The sequence below is a fragment of the Neophocaena asiaeorientalis genome, unplaced genomic scaffold, assembly GCF_003031525.2.
Source record: "Neophocaena asiaeorientalis asiaeorientalis breed wild unplaced genomic scaffold, Neophocaena_asiaeorientalis_V1.1 scaffold206, whole genome shotgun sequence".
Taxonomy (NCBI): Eukaryota; Metazoa; Chordata; class Mammalia; order Artiodactyla; family Phocoenidae; genus Neophocaena; species Neophocaena asiaeorientalis.
Genome location: NW_020174578.1, coordinates 2,464,219 through 2,481,529, shown reverse-complemented (window position 1 = coordinate 2,481,529; position 17,311 = coordinate 2,464,219). Strand labels below are relative to the sequence as shown.

Below are 17,311 nucleotides of genomic sequence, written 5' to 3'. Positions count from 1 at the left end.
GTAAGGTGGTACTTGGTGTCTGAGATGAGGCTGGTAAGGTAGCAGGTAAGCACTACCAGCGCCTTCAGGCCCCTGATCAGAAGTGTGGGTTCCTAACTGATTCACTTTGTTATAAAGCAGAAACTAGCACACCATTGTAAAGCAATTATACTCCAATAAAGATGTTAAAAATAAATAAGTTAGTAAAAAAAAAAAAGTGTGGGTGCCTCATGGGAAACAGGTTTGTCTGATTCTACAGCATCATTTTGCAAAAGCAATCTTCCTATTAGAGGAGATGGAGAGAGGGTTGGTAGCTGTAGCAAATCCAGACTTGGAGGAAACAGAGCTTGAGACTGGCTAAGGGCAAGGGAAATTATAGATCTTGTTGATGAAGACTGGTTGGGACTGCATGTTGAAAATGAAGAGCTAGTAAGAGTCAAGATATTTTAAACACTTAAAGTTGGATGGCAGAAATTCTTGCTAAGGAGGACATTGGGAAAAGATGAGTTCACAGAGACGAATCAGCTTGGACTGAGATTCATATAAATCTCCGCATATTTTTGTCATCATAGCCACCATCTACTGAGAATTATATATATATATATTTGTAACAGATATAATTCTCATGTGATGTTTGACAGGACCCTGAGGCATAGTTGCTATGATCCTCATCTTACAAATGAGAAAACTGATAAAGGAGTTCAGTGACTTGCTTGAGTTATTTACTAGCAGAGCAATGAGTGATGTCGCTAGTTGGCCAGTAGCGGGAGTGGTTGCTATCTGAGCACACATTCTGAAATTATCAATTTGACAATTTTGTTCTCCAGACTAAGATTTTTTTGGGAAGCAAACTGAACACAGTATGTTTATTCAACTTGAGATGAAACGTCAGCAGCCAGACTGTGAGACAAGTAAACAAGAGTCAAAGAGAGGCGTTCTCTTTGTTTAACATCCTCCTCCGAGAGCCCACCCGCTCCTTCAGCTAAGGACAGTAGCTCTGGCTGTGAGTGAGGTGTCCCCTCTAGGCACATATAGGGAAGAAGAGTATGGCCAGACAGAGGAAATAATACAGAAAAAGATGTAATAATATAGCAAAGAGAAATGTCAGTACAGAGTTGTATGACAGGTTATAAAGAACACAGAGAAGGTAGTCAGCAATTGTGGCAGGGTTGCAGAGGCGTTTGCTACCAAGAATATTGATGGATTTGCCTCAAAAGGCTTTTTGAAAACTTAGAGAAATTTAGGAATAATATGCCTTAATTTTATTCTCACAATATGTCAGGGAGAATTATTTTTTTTACTGAAATATTTCAGAGATGTGTTCTACGAGAAACCAACATGGCTTCCCGCTATGAAAAAGAATTCTTGGAGGTGGAAAAAATCGGGGTTGGGGAATTTGGTACGGTCTACAAGTGCATTAAGAGGCTGGATGGATGTGTTTATGCAATAAAACGTTCCACGAAACCTTTGGTAGGATCATCAGATGAGTGAGTACCTTTAAAATGTACTAGAAATACACACTTGGATTTGCCAAAGCATTTTGAATCAGGGCACTGATGTCATTTGCTACTTTTTTTTAATCACCCCCGCCTCGACCCACTGAAAGTTGTCTCACATTCATAACCTTTCTGAATTTTCAAGATCAGAGATAAGTTATTTCCTGAAATATACCATGAGCATTTGGGATCGTGTTGTGTTTTTGTTGTGTTTTTTGTAGTTCTTGTGGCTTTTACTACTGGTCTCACTGGTTTTTTTTTTTTAACAAATAGATTTATGGAATGATCTTCTGGTGCCTGTTTAGTTCATCAGAAATATTACCAAGTTATTATTAACTCACTGGTTATCTCTACTTTGCATGAATAATAAATTCAATAGTCAAGTTTCAAAGTTTCCTTCCTTGTAAGCAAGGAAAAACTAACAAAAATTTAAATTTCATTCCCAGAACTAAATGTTCAAAAGTTCTTCCTTTCCACAAGGAAAACAAATATTTTCAGATTCAGCCACTGCTTTTTATGAACTCTGGGGAATATAATACTAAAATGCTGAATCTGACATCAGTCTTTGGAATTCATTTGAATAATGAAATTGATCAAGTACTATATTTTGCTTTTTTGTGTGTTGGATTTCCTATTGCATAATGAATATCTGCCCCCAAGACTGTCCCTGTGACTACATCATACTGGCTGAGTTTAATATTGACTATAATGATTGTTTAGCCTTCATAGGGAAGGTAGAGGGCCCATCACAATATCCACAATCGAGTCCATTTCTTCTTAAGCCCATCAGGGTTTTTAGATTGTGATACAGTGAAAGTAAGAATCAAGGCAGCTCTGGGCTTCCCTGGTGGCGCAGTGGTTAAGAATCCGCCTGCCAATGTAGGGACACAGGTTCGAGCCCTGGCCTGGGAAGATCCCACATGCCATGGAGCAAATAAGCCCGTGCACCACAACTACTGAGCCTGAGCTCTAGAGCCCACAAGCCATAACCAATGAGCCCACGTGTCACAACTACTGAAGCCTGGGCACCTAGAGTCCGTGCTCCGCAACAAGAGAAGCCACGACAATGAGAAGCCCGCTCACTGCAACAGAGAGTAGACCCCGCTCACCACAACTAAAGAAAGCCCGTGCATAACAATGAAGACCCAACACAGCCATAAATAAATAAATTTCTTTATTTTTTAAAAAAAAGAATCAAAGCAGGTCTGCTGCTGAGGTAATAACCACCCAAGATTCCTCTCTACATATGTCATGTTCAATCAAAAAACCATGGACTTTGGTCCAGGACAACCAAGGTTCTGGTCTTAGATCTACTATCACCAGCTTGACTTTGGGTCAGTCACGTAATTTTCTAAAGCCTTAATCCTTGCCACTATATCATACTGAGGCGTTACAAACATTAAATGTGATAAAATAGTAAGCAAGCAGTGAACACTCAGTAAATGTTCTGCCGTTGTTAGTAACGCCTCAGAGCTTGTCTTTTAAAAGCCGTTGTATGTCTATTATCTTGATTCAGTTTTCTCAGTGCTTTTCTGTCTCTTAGGAATTTGGCTATGCATGAAGTTTATGCTCATGCAGTGCTTGGGCATCACCCCCATGTGGTACGTTACTACTCTGCATGGGCAGAAGATGACCACATGGTCATTCAGAATGAATACTGCAATGGTAAGTATGTGGTCTAATATCTGTGGAGAGGGAGATGAACTTTTAAGTCTTCAAGCCTCCTTCTTGTAGTTTATGGCAGGTATATTAGAGTCATACCTAAAAGTCTGTACTATTGTTTTGTTTGGAAACAGACAGCTGGAGAAAATGAGTTGAGCTGGAAAGGAATTTCAGGCTTATGCTGTTATGTGTTTCTTTCAAAGCTGATGCACGGCTAATACACAGAAGCTATCACATCCTTCACACTTTAATTAATACTTAAAGAGAAAACTTTCACCCTGGTGGTTTGAATGGTAAATCATCCTTTTACCATTTACTAGGTATTCTAAAAGATGTAAGCCATAGTCCCTACGATTTGGGGGAAGGGGTGGTAAACTTATATAGCCAACTTCTGATTAATTTTGAAGTGGATTCCTGCGTTTGGGGATTGTTCATGTTTCTTGCTGCTTCTGACCTTTGAGCTTTAAGTATTCTCAGAAGAGTAAGGGCGTGGGGTGGGGTGCTGGGACTGAAACTTAGTGACCTCAGATATATTCTCCTAGATCCTTCAGGACCATATATACACCGTAACCAGTAAAACCTTTTTGTTTCCTGGGCTACTTAAATTATAAAGAGTGGTCCTTTGGATTAACATATTTCTAATCCATGATTAATATTTCTAATCTATGATTAAGGGGTGACATAACAGTAGTTGTGTATTGTTATTCTCGGAAATACATTTTCATCAAAATGTTCAGTGGTAAAGTAGAAAAGTGCTACCAGTTGAATAGAAGCTTGCCATCATTTTAGGATGCATCCATATTTTACAATCCATATTTTAGCCACAGTAATATTGGATAACGGCATCCCCCCACCCCACAACATGTACACCCACCCTGAGCTTCTTTAATAGTACAGTCTGTCTTTGGGTAAGTTTGATGACCACTGGATAGCCCTGAGTATGTATGTCCAGCCTGGCTTTTGAGGGCAGTGATCACTGATAAAGCTTCATCACCATATACATGATTGATTTTATAAGTAGGTAAGTAAATAACATTACGAGTTGCTAAAAACATAGAAAATGGTATAGAAGACATATCCTATAAAATAATGATTTGGCATTTCCCTTATTGTTTCCTTAGAGCCTGATTTTCTCATAGCCTTACCTTTGAACTTCATGAGTTTTTTTCCTTAATAAGCTCACCCCAAATCCCTTTTTCTAATAGTTTCTTTGGGATTAAAAAATGGACCCTTTCATTATACTTGTGATTGAGAGGTTGAGACTTTCTTATCATCTTCTCTTCTTAATTTCCTCTTATCATAACCTGAGATTCCCTATTCTTTTTCTCTCTTCCCTCTCTCTATAAAGAAGATTGATTTTATTTCCATGACATTTAGCTACTAACAAAGAGAATATCAAATTAAAAAATTAATAAAGCAAAACACAACTAATTTTAACCTGCAGGCAATGTAAATTTTAACTGGGGCAATGTAAAAGTTTCAAATTTTCAAAAAGAATAAGATGAAGTGATCTATTACAAATCATCTTCTAATTCTTTTCAACATTTCAATACCTTCTCGAGGCTCGACGCTGTATTAAGCTCTAGGGTGAGAAATACTGTAGAGTGAGATAAGGTAAGTAAGTCCTTATCTTCAAGGAGATTTGTTCCATCTGCTCTGTTAAAATGAATACAAAAGAGACAATCTGATGCAAAGCCATATGGTACAACTGTGGATACAAAGCGTTCAGAGAGGACGAATGTGGACAAGAGGCAGTGTGGTGGGATGGGCCTGGGCTTTAAAGTCAGGCAGACCTGGGTTCAAAATACAGCTCTGTCACATAGTAGTTGTAGGATCACTGGGCTGTCATTTAATCTCAATGAGTAAAGAGACAGTAATATTTACCTAAGGGAGTAGTTTGAAAATTAGCAGCAATATATGTCAAATGCTAGCACAATATCAAGTCCCAGCACATAGAAAGAACTTGATAATACTTGTCATTAGCATATCCGGAGAAAATCTCATAAAGGAGGTAAGACTTGAATGAGACCTTGCAGAAGGATTACTAGAGTTTAGGCAAGGAGAAGGAAGACCACCCAGGGGAACAGCAGGCAGGCTAAGAGCACCGTGCTGGGAAGGGTCTGGCCTAGCAGATGGTAAGGAGACTACCAGGCCTGAGGTGACCCTACAGGAGGAAAATAAGATCAGCAAGGTAAAGGGTGGGAAGACTGCAGTGGGCCGTGAAAGCCAGGCAGTGAGTCTGACTAGATGGAATAGATTACGGGGAATCATTGTTTGTTCATCATGGAGGTTCACCAGCTTCACTCAACGCTTGCCAATTAAAATGGAACTGTGATTTAGCAAAATGTAATTCACATACATTGAACCTTCCATATGTGAACTGATCATGGAAAATAAAGCATGCCCTTATACCTTGTTTGTAGTTAAGGATAATCCATGTTGAGACTTTGCCTGATGGCTCTAAGTAAAGGATAATAAGCCCAAAGTATATGTAAAGTAGCAGAGTAGTCAGTGGCTCATTCTTTCCACTCCCTCCCCACTGCATCCTCTCCCTCTTTCTCATCTCTTCATCCTTATGCCCTGTTTCCCCATGCCCACCCTTACCCCTCACCCCTAGCCTCTCACAGCAGTCCGGCTGGAACATGTACTCTTATGGTGTTAACTCTGATTATAAGTTAGATGATTTTGATAACTTAGATTTTAACTATTAGAGGCTAACAGTCATCTGATTTCCCCTCCTGTCCCTCCTGAACCCTGAACTAATCAAAAGTTCCCTGCTCCTCTGCCACCCTAGCCAAGATCCCCTACAAGCCACCTCTGGGCCAGCCTCAGAAATCTGAAGGTTTTCCGGTAGCAGGCTGATTCTGCAACAACCAGGATTCTAACCGATTCAGGACTGGATGATTAATCTCTCCCTAAAGGCAGTATTTTCTTTTGACGTCTCTGTCACGGAAGTTTTACAGGGCATCTTCCCCTAGAATGGTGGTTCTCATACTTGCTCAAGTGACGTGACATTCAGAAGTCTGTGTCTTCTGTGGAACACCGTGAATACTGGTTATATTTTTCTACCAAATAAGGAACAACTTTACCAGCAGAAAAATAGGCTTTGTGTTGTTGGTGGCAACCTAAAATCAAGACTGTGAGAATACAAATGTAGGAACACAATATCCTGTTGGGTCGTTGGCCTGCTTTTTGCATCTCATTGTTGGAAGGCATTTGCTATTTATTTGTTTCGGTATCTGATAGGCCTCACGAGCAGACAGGAAAACATGGATATGTTTTTCTTAATTTTTTTTTTTTTTCCTGCCAAGTAGGGTGAGTATCTTTATTTTATCTAAAGGAAGGAATTCAGCAACTCATCTCACAAAGGTGGTTTGAAAAGAGCTGCCAGGAACTGGCTGTTTCCTCCTAGGGCACCATGCTGGCGGGAGCCAACTCCAGGGGGTACCTTGGGTTACAGGCTAAGGCTTCAGTGCAGCTGGGTGGGATTAGGAGGGATTAAGTTTGCAGTTCATTCAGTATTGCTATGTCTATAAACACATACTTCCTTGTTAATACTATTTAGTAAAGAACAGTTAACTATGCTCTTCTATAAGAGTGTGTGGACAACCAGCTTTAGCTCTAGCAAAATGAGGATATTCTAATACAGTCGTATAAACGAGTACTTTCCAGTAACTTCTACTCTTCTAATTACCTCTTGGCTATCTTTAATATGACCTATAGAGAGTCTAAGTAAATAAAAGTGCTGCTAGTACTGGTCTAGTTACCCTTACTAAATATCCGCACCTCTTCAGGGGATTAGAAATACCCCTGCTTATAATCTAAAGGAACATATTAAGTGGATCCTACGTAACCTAGGATGCTTCTTTCTTTCCATACCTTTCATAGGGCCCTTGACTCAGCCTTTCTTTTCCCTCTGTTGCCAGAATAGACATTCAGTTCAGAAAATACTTATTACATGCCAGACCTTGGCACAGTGAAGATGAATGAGCTGTGGGCCCTGTCCTAAAGGAACCCCCCGGGCTAGTGGGGACCCGGGGGCTTTGTCACAGCTCATAACCTTATCTGCAAACTTAGTATTGAGGTGACTGCATTTTTAACAAGCACAACGCACTCTTTCTTTACTTATTCTTCCTTTCTAATTAATGTCTCTGACAGTCCATAAATTCTTTCCTAAGAAGACTCCCAGGGGGAAAAAAATAACCTTTACTTTAGCCCTTTTTGTGTTTCTGAAAGGGGCTGAATTCTCCTTTCTGAACTTATTTTAACATGGCAGCTCAAGCTTTAAATTCAGTTTTACATAGATACTTTAAAGTATCAATTTCCTTAAAAGTACAGTTATCATCTCAGATCCTCCTGTTCTGATATACACTTGGAGGGTGGAGCTGTGGGCTTTCTGACAGGGGGTCCCAGGAGTCTCTAATTCGACTGAAGAGGCCGCCAACAAATGCTAATTAATGAAACAAAGGGTTCAGAAGCATTCTAATACCTTAGGATAGGAGCATCTAAGATCAGGTAGTCAGATGAGGGGGGGGGCTTATCTTTTTATTGATAACAATGATAAATAGTTGATACACAAACACGGTGGCTCAAATAGGGTTTAGTCCCTGTCCCCTGCATCGACAGGCGGGCTCTCAACCACTGCGCCACCAGGGAAGCCCTCATGATATATATTTTAATGGAATGAAACTTGAAGCCAATTACATAAAAACTACTAATGGCCTATAATTATTACCTTGATACCAACATGGAATTATTCATCAACGCCATAGTAGCTACATGACTAGGCCTGATTGGCCTTCTGGTTAATAACTAGGTAAAACTTTTAAAATGTTAGTTGGGGCATACTCAAAGCAATAGGGCCACATATTGGGTACCTAGGATATGGCATTTTCTTTTCCTCTTTAAAGGCCCTTAATTCCTCTTTCCAATATGTCTATGGTATAGACAGGGATCAGATCTTATGTTTCAAACTGACACTGAAGCAGTTTATACTTGCTGGACTGCGTTCACTCATGAGGAATTTATTGAATACGTACTATGCTTTCATTTATAAGATTCATACCTTTTCTCTCATTTTGCGGGGCTACTCTGTTTTTCTTTCCCAGGTGGGAGCTTGCAAGCTGCTATATCTGAAAACGCAAAGTCTGGCAATCATTTCCAAGAGTGCAAACTCAAAGACATCCTTCTACAGATTTCCCTTGGGCTTAAGTACATCCACAACTCTGGCATGGCGCACCTGGACATCAAACCTAGTCAGTACAGCTCGCCTCTGGCCGTATTTAGTTCTTTTCCTACTGTTGTCAGAATCTGTGCCTGCGTGTCTATCAAGTGTCAAAGACGCTGTTTGCTGGCAGAATCCCTTTCATCAGTTCCCCTTTCCCCCTCCCCTGCCCAAATTTCAGTTAAAGAGCTTTAACCATTCCCCCCCGGGCCTAGAGGACAGAGAGTAAAGATTCCCAGATAGTGAATCAAAAGTATGAAAATAAGTGTTTAATTTACCGCATAGATAAGTGACAGCATATTGGCTGCATCCTGACTTTTTACAGCTAGTGCTCTACTCTTTCTAACTCAGCCCTGATCGAAGTGAGCAGAAATGCATGGTTTAGGCTCTCATTAATGTGAAATGCGAGGAAATGTTGTTACTATTTTGTGGTTTTGATTATTTCTTTGTTTTGAGGCCACCAGCCTCTTCAGAGGATGGAGTATGTTTGAGGTTTAAGTTTTACTGAAATAGGTATTATCAATCACTCCGCTGTTCAGAAGTAGTGTGAGAGATTCCATGGAAGAAAAGAAACCTTGGTAGTCTTGTTACATGCACACAGAAAAGGAGGGTGACTGAAATGTTATTTACAGAAAAGAATCTCGGGTGAAAAAGTTTAGGATTCATTAGTTAATGACAATTCTGTATTTTTTCAGGTAACATCTTCATATGTCATAAGATGCAGAGTGACTCTCCAGTAGTCCCGGAAGAGATTGAAAATGAAGCTGATTGGTTTCTCTCTGCCAATGTGATGTATAAAATTGGTGAGTCTGTCTTGTAACCTGATTGGTATACTATTATCCTATAAAATTTATGCTGATGACTACTCCATTTATTCCAGTTTTAAGAAAGACATGCTTTTAAAGAACTCTATTTCTTTTTTTCTTTTTTTAGGTGACTTGGGTCATGTGACATCAATAAGCAAGCCCAAAGTGGAAGAGGGAGATAGTCGCTTCCTGGCTAATGAGATTTTGCAAGAGGTATAGATTAGGGAAATGGAGGGTATTTTATAATCCATTGAACATTTTGAGTTTCAAATGAATGTTGACAGTGCAGGAAATGAAAAGTATATATTTATAATTTAAATTTATATTATCCTTTTTCTATCCAGAATGGAGACCAAAGATAGGAGAGAAACTTTTGCAAAAAAAAGCATGGGGAAAGCTGGCTCAAACATGGATTAGTCAAAATTTTTACTGTTTTTTGTGAAGGTCCTTTACTGTTTCTAATACTTCTTAGAATTCTTAAATTTACAGATTTCCTAGTAGAAAGGAAGCTGTTATTGGTCGAACCCATCTTTATCATGCTACTATCCTTTTGATAGCACCTCCAGCTTTGGTCATTGGAATGACCTTCAGTTATTGCTCACCTTCTAAGATGTCTGTGAGTCTGGCCGAGGAAGGATATAAGTTTCTACAGGATAACAATCAGGGGAGAAAAAGAGGAGTCTTTCCTATCTGTGATCAGTCAATCTATGCTTCAAGCCTCTTTGAGCCTGAGAGAGCAAAATGGCACTGAGATTCTGCCTCAGACTCTTCGGGGCAGGGCAGTGCTAATCAAGTGGATTTGTGCCCTGTCCTTTCTTCCCTAGAGATAGACCACTAACCACAGCAGATATAACCTTGCCCACTGCGTCTGTTTAAGTTCATGTGCATTCAAATGAATCTCTCTTACCAGCTGTGTTTTAGTCTAGACTCCCTTCACTTGGCGAACTAACTGGCCTTCCTGTCTTCTGTTTTGAAGAATTATCAGCACCTTCCTAAAGCAGACATATTTGCCTTGGGATTGACCATTGCAGTGGCTGCGGGAGCAGAGTCACTACCTACCAATGGGGCTGCGTGGCATCACATCCGTGAGGGGAATCTTCCAGACATTCCTCAGGAGCTCTCCAAAGAATTTCACCAACTACTCAAGGTGGTGTCTCTAATGAAATGAAGAGAGGATAGAAATGTCTGTTTTTTAAAAAATGTAATGGCAAATAGGTGGGAAAAGGGAAATGGTGGTGCCATTGACAGAAGGGAACGGAAGCATGACTAGGAAGCCCAGAAAAAACAGGACAGACTGAAAGGTTCTCTAGGAAACTTAGAGCATATCATGAAAACCTTTTGTTATAGTTTAAAACTCCTATTGTATTTTTCATTTACCCTTCCTAATAACCCCGTGAGGTGGGCAGATGAGGAAACCAAGCCTCAGAGCAGTTCCTTGACTTGTGTTTCACTTTCGATAATTGATTAATTCCAAAATCAAATCTGCTCTTAGGCTCCTATATCACGGTTCTAACTACAGTCAATGGTAACAGTGATATTACTCAAAAAACTGAATTTTGCTTGTATAGAGGAAATAGAAGTTACTTTATTGATGGATAACTGACAATCCCACCAGTTATTTGAGCAGAAGAAAGGCATAATGTTAATTTAGGAATCTATGTGTTCCTTGTCCTTAATGATACCTGAGTATGTGAAGGGACAAGGAAAGGAAGGTATTATGTTGAAACAAAGAGAGGTACAAAAACACCTACACTGTCAAGAAGCTAGAATTATACTAGAAAAGCAATGTATACGTAAGACTTACTTCATAGCTTAAGGAGCAGGATTGGTTAGAATCCCTAAAATAGCCTTAGAAATATCTACTCTCTTGGAGATTAAGTTTGAGTTTCACAGTTTACCTGAACACTTCAAATTTAGTTCCAAACTTGTCCTTCCTCACTTCTGCTTTCCTGAAAGAAGGCAAACCTTTCCTCACAGCGGTCTTCTGTTCATAGCCTAATCGCCTATTTCTATGTGTAAATTGCTCTTAGATTTAGTTGATTCTAACTGAGTACCTCAACGCTGTCCCTGTGCTAGGTAATACGCATATGTGAATTCATTTAATTCTCACAATAGCCCAGAAGGTGAATATCGCTATCCTAAATATAGGAAAGGGAGACTGAGTTTCAGCAAAGGTACGTTTGCTCAAGGCTACATAATAAGTGGTGGAGCTGGCTCTGAACGTTGCTCCCCAAATGGGAGGGTCAGTGTTTTCTTCATTATTCGACACTACTAATTTCCATATATTAGGTATTTTTGACTGTATTCCAGTCATTTTAGGCTAAACACATCCTCTACCTGAAGATAAATGCTGTAGGAATACTGTCATGGTGGGATATCCTTAATTAATTTTAAGTGAAAAATGAGCACGTTATGGTAGAAAGTGAGCTGAACTAGCAGTTGGGTAACCCGAGTTTTAGTCTTGGGCCTGTCAATAACTTAGACAAGCCACTTTCTATCTCAGGACCTCAGTTTCTTCCTGCTTAAAATTAAGGCAGTTAAGCTGGTTCATCATTCATCCAGCTCTAAAATATGCTACTTAAGGACAACTCAAAGGTACGGATGACTGATGCTACCAGATAAGGATGATATTCCTGTCCCAGGTGGAGCTAAGTTTTCATTTATTTCTTCCCTTTGCACAAAGGAGAAGCGAGTTTCACAAAATCCACCGGCAGAAGCTGGGTTGGAGTTGGCTTGGGTGGGGTGTTTTTCCCAACAGTGAAGGTTCTATTTCCTCCTTTTTGGTCCTACCTCATCAGAACATGATCCACCCCGATCCAGCAGAGAGACCTTCTGCAGCAGCTCTGGCCAAAAGTCGAGTTCTCTGTCCCTCCCTGGGGAAAACAGAAGAGCTTCAGCAGCAGTTGAACTTGGAAAAGTTCAAGACAGCCACACTGGAAAGGTAGATTTTGGATGCTGGAGTTGAGAATCTATTGATGTACTACTCACAGTGACATGACTGGTCTGATGTGTCTTCTCTATGGATTCGAGTGGAATCCAACAGTATGACACAGGGGCCCCTGCCCACAAGGAGGCTAGTAGCATGGGGCCCTTTGTAACAAGGGGCTGGATGCTCCGTGACTAGACGGCTTGAGAGAGAAAATTCCAGTCAATGCAAATGAATACAAGAAAATACAACTGGTAAAGAAATTAGCAGGATTCTGAGTGACCAGAGTTTTAAAGTAACTGGTGGATGATCACCCGCTATAAGATAACCATAGTTAAAGTGGGAAGATATCTATTAGAAATCCATTAAATCTTGGGGGCAGGCAGATATTCTGTCTTGGCAAATGTTTAGAGAAAGAGGTATTTTTCCAAGCCAAAGGAAGCAGTCCTATTACTTATGCATGTAAGCTTGTATTCATGCATGCATTTATTTATTAACCTATTCCTTCATTTAACAAATTAATTAATTAGATAGGGTGGGTTTGGTATTATAAAGGTCAGGAAGTGATGTTTGAGCACGGTTCTGAAGGCATTTTAAAGTAATTATTACATACTGTGAACTGTTGAAAATATAAAAGCAGATGAGAAATGGTCCTTGTCTAGAATAAACTTAGAGGTCCAGTTTCTTTTGGCTGCACAACCCATCTTAAAATGATTAGTTTGAAAAGTCCCCCAAATGATTTCTTGGCAATGAGTTGTGGAAGCTCTAACTGAGCCTTTAGTCAGGTAATCCTTCCTAATAAGCAACCCAATAATTTTTTGCTTTTTGAAATTGTCTAGACCAGGGGTTGGCATACTTTTCTGTAGGAACAAGATAGTATTTCACCCTTTGTGGGCCATATGATCTTAGCTGCAACGACTCAACTCTACTGGAGTGATGTGAAAGTGGCCATAGACCATATACAAATGAATGGGACTGGCTGAGTTCCAGTAAGAGTTTATTTACAGAAACAGATGGCAGGCCAGATTTGACCTATGGGCTGCACTTCGCGGACCCCTGGAGCTTTCATATATAGCCTCTAGTGTTGTTCTCTTATTTTTCTTTAATTTTAAAGACCATTTATGCCCCAATCAGTAGAATTCAGTAAGCCAAGCCTGCTGTGTGTTGAGGCATGTGTGAAGTAGCTATTTTTTAAGATAATCACAGGAGCTAATTTTCTATTCCGTGTATAATTCAGGCTTGTTTCTATAAATACTGAAATAAAAAGAAAAATCTCTATCAGTTTTTTTTTCACTTTTTAGAAAATTTTTATTTTAATTTTTTAAAAACATCTTTATTGGAGTATAATTGCTTTACGATGGTGTGTTAGTTTCTGCTTTATAACAAAGTGAATCAGCTATACACATACATATATCCCCATATCTCCTCCCTCTTGTGTCTCCCTCCCTCCCATCCTCCCTATCCCACCCCTCTAGGTGGTCAAAAAGCACCGAGCTGATCTCCCTGTGCTATGTGGCTGCTTCCCACTAGCTATCTATTTTATGTTTGGTAGTGTATATATGTCCATGCCATATCTATATCAGTTTTGATCATAAATACTATCTCTAATTTAGGACTAAGTAACGTACATTTTTCCTCTTTAATTCCAGGGAACTGAAAGAAGCCCAGCAGGCCCAGTCCCCCAAGGAATGCCACAGTGTCCCTGGGGTCTCTGGGACCCCCACGGGATCAAGAAGCACCAAACGCCTGGTGGGAGGAAAGAGTGCCAAGTCTTCAAGCTTCACCTGGGGGCAGTCTTCCCCATAAGAACTCCTTTCACACCAACTCACCTTTTATCCCCCAAATAGATACCGACTGTGTCAACCTTTCTCTTGTAAAGGAAGAAACTAACAGCCTTGGGTGCCCAAAGATTTCAAAAGTCACTCCTAATTTAGCATTTTCAGCCAAGATCCTACAGCTATCAAGACTTCCTAGCAGCAATGGTCATAGGTATTATCATTGGTAGCCATTTCTCTTCTCTCTTGCTACATTCCTAACACCACCTGTCAACAATTCATTCACTTCTCAGATTTGTTGGTGCACAACGGGAAAGCATGGACCTCTGAACTGAAAGCAGCCCTTTGTGCAGCCTGTGGGCTATGAGGCTGCCTACCTACCTATCAAGGATCCCAGGGACTCTCCGGGCAAACAGAAAGGAATTCAATTTGGTTTTGAGTTGAGGTAACAGCTTACAAGAAAGTGTGCCTGGATTTCAACAACATTTCCCAGGTTAGATGAATTTATTCCTCAAGGAATTTTCAGCCACTTTGAGCAAGTAGTTTTCCTACTGCATTCTCTGAATGGAGCCAACCCCTTTCTCTGATGTTGTACTTATTAAGTTAATGACTTCACCACCATATGAGGTGGGTAGAAATAAGACTCTACATAACTTCAAATTTCTGAGCTGGCTATGAACTTGTGGAACAAAGCCACTGGGTAGAGGGTTCAGGGGAAATTTGATGTGGTTTGTTGTCCCGCAATCTATTTGCTTTGAGCCTCTTGTAACTGTTATAACTGGTTTTGATTCTTGGCTGTCACCAATTTCTCCTTGATTTTAACAGAAGTTGGCTTTGCTTCCTGTGATTTAACTTATTTTATCCAAATCCTTTACTCTGTATATATATTTTTAAAGGACTAGAATGTTTGTAAATAAAGGTTTTTATCTTGTCCAAAGCCAAATATGAGTAAAGCACTCGTCTTTATAAATATGCAACTAACAAAGAATACGAAATTTATGTTGGAAACCATGAGTAGGAGAGAGAATCCAATAGGCTGGTACTAACAGGTCTTGGCTTTAAGGCCCAGCTTCACGGCCCTAAAAGCTAATAATGGCCAAGCTATGATACAAAATAATGTTGGTCGTAAAGGCATTTGAGAACTCCTAGTTGTGTCATATTGATGACGTTAGCCTCTTCATGGCTTGTAGGCTTTTTGGCTGCCTTGTTTTCTTCTTTTCCCTTAATTTTTAAAAGCAAATTAAGAAGGTTTTAAAATTGAATGAATCGGGCTTCCCTGGTGGCGCAGTGGTTGAGAGTCCGCCTGACGATGCAGGGGACACTGGTTCGTGCCCCGGTCCGGGAGGATCCCACATGCTGCGGAGCGGCTGGGCCCGTGAGCCATGGCCACTGGGCCTGTGCGTCTGGAGCCTGTGCTCCGCAACGGGAGAGGCCACAACAGTGAGAGGCCCGCATACCGCAAAAAAATAAAATAAAATTGAATAAATCATTGAACAAACCATCACATCGTTCTTCTGTTTTGGAGTAGCAATTTCTTCCATGCAATTAAGTGGGGTATAGTGCTCTGTATTGCCCATTGACATTTTAAAAAATGAGTCTTCATTCAGGTTTTTTTTTCCCTTGTACTCTTATGTATTTTTTTTAATTTTAATTTTTTATATTGGAGTATAGTTGATTATTCAGGTTTTAAAACTGAGTTAATTTATCTCTTGCCTCCCTGACACCAGCCATGTCCCTTGCGGGACAGTGCTGCAAGGTCAACCACACTTTACGATTTATAAGCAGGTATATTATTAAGAGTATGCAATGTATAGCCCACAATTCTGTGGTTACACTTTTCTTCTCAGGCATTGACAACTACTATTAGGGCCTACGACCCCTTCTCTACCACGTCCCTCAAAGATTGTTCTAGCACCTGAATGGACCCGATGCCAGACTGTTGGTTTCTCTCCATTTCTCTCTGCTGGGCTCCACGGTAGCAGGAAGTCACCAAAAGAGCAGGCAGCTGCACAGACGCTGAGTGTGAGAGGGACTGGATCCTCAATGGGTTCGGAATTTACTCCCTTCCATTTCAGTTGGAAGTTGACCCCTGGCCTCAGTGAGAAACTCCATCCTCAGTCATGAAGTTCTGTTTCTTAAACATGAACACTGACGTTAAGGCGCCAACAGACAATCTTGAGTTAACGAAATCTTATAAAGAAATACTACTGTGCTTTACTAAGCTCTAACACATCTACCAATTTATAGAAGCTATTTATCTAAAACTGTAGAAAGATGAACACTGAAAGATAAATGTCAACATTTCAGCCTGGACAGTTAGATATCTTAAAAATCTCTGTATGAACCATACTGTCAACCTTGAATTGCATAAAAACTGTCAGGTTGAGTTTTTTAAAAAATTTAACAAAATGCAAATCAAAACTACAATGAGGTATCACCTCACACCAGTTAGAATGGGTATCATCAGAAAATCTACAAACAACAAATGCTGGAGAGGGTGTGGAGAAAAGGGAACTCTCTTGCACTGTTGGTGGGAATGTAAACTGATTCAGCCACTATGGAGAACAGTATGGAGCATCCTTAAAAAACTAAAAATAGAACTATCATACGAACCAGCAATCCCACTACTGGGCATATACCCTGAGAAAACCATAATTCAAAAAGACACATGCACCCCAATTTTCATTGCAGCACTATTTACAATAGCCAGGTCGTGGAAGCAACCTAAATGCCCATCGACAGATGAATGGATAAAGAAGGTATGGTACATATATACAATGGAATATTACTCAGCCCCAAAAAGGAACGAAATTGGGTCATTTGTAGAGACGTAGATGGATCTAGAGACTGTCATACAGAGTGAAGTAAGTCAGAAAGAGAAAAACAAATATCGTATATTAATGCATATATGTGGAACCTAGAAAAATGGTACAGATGAACTGGTTTGCAGGGCAGAAATAGACAGAGATGTAGAGAACAAACATGGACACCAAAGGGGGAAAATGGTGGGGATGGTGGTGGTGGTGTGATGAATTGGGAGATTGGGATTGACATGTATACACTGATGTGTATAAAATGGATAACTAATAAGAACCTGCTGTATAAAAAAATAAATAAAATAAAATTCAAAAAAAATTTAACAAAAAAATAGCCATAGTAACTATGGAGTATTGCTAAAATTGCTTTTGAATCAATGTAAAATGTGATAGTAATCAGTTTAAGTAATAAGTGCTGTAATTTTCCAATAGTTATGAGGCTTGAGGAAAAATTGATTTAAAAGCAAAGTGAAAACTTGATTAAAATATCTAAAAAATGTTCTTCTACAGCACTGAAATTGTCCAAAGCTTCCTATCTGTGAGAAAGCATTGCCAACCCTGGTCTCTACCACTTGATGCCTATAGCTGAGACTTTTTTTAATTTAGGGGGGAAAAAAGGCAAGGCCA

At 39.9% G+C, this 17,311-nt stretch overlaps 1 protein-coding gene across 1 annotated transcript in view; it reads left to right on the top strand.

Annotated features, from left to right (window-relative positions):
* WEE2 (WEE2 oocyte meiosis inhibiting kinase) overlaps positions 1-13,899 on the top strand; it is a 21,460-nt gene extending 7,561 nt beyond the window's left edge. Inside the window, exons 4-11 of the mRNA XM_024758087.1 lie at positions 1,294-1,466; positions 3,019-3,140; positions 8,246-8,392; positions 9,057-9,164; positions 9,295-9,380; positions 10,144-10,314; positions 11,966-12,108; positions 13,743-13,899. Of these exons, the coding sequence (XP_024613855.1) occupies positions 1,294-1,466; positions 3,019-3,140; positions 8,246-8,392; positions 9,057-9,164; positions 9,295-9,380; positions 10,144-10,314; positions 11,966-12,108; positions 13,743-13,899 (1,107 nt within the window). The remainder of the gene's footprint in view (positions 1-1,293; positions 1,467-3,018; positions 3,141-8,245; positions 8,393-9,056; positions 9,165-9,294; positions 9,381-10,143; positions 10,315-11,965; positions 12,109-13,742) is intronic.
* Positions 13,900-17,311: the final 3,412 nt, after the last annotated feature.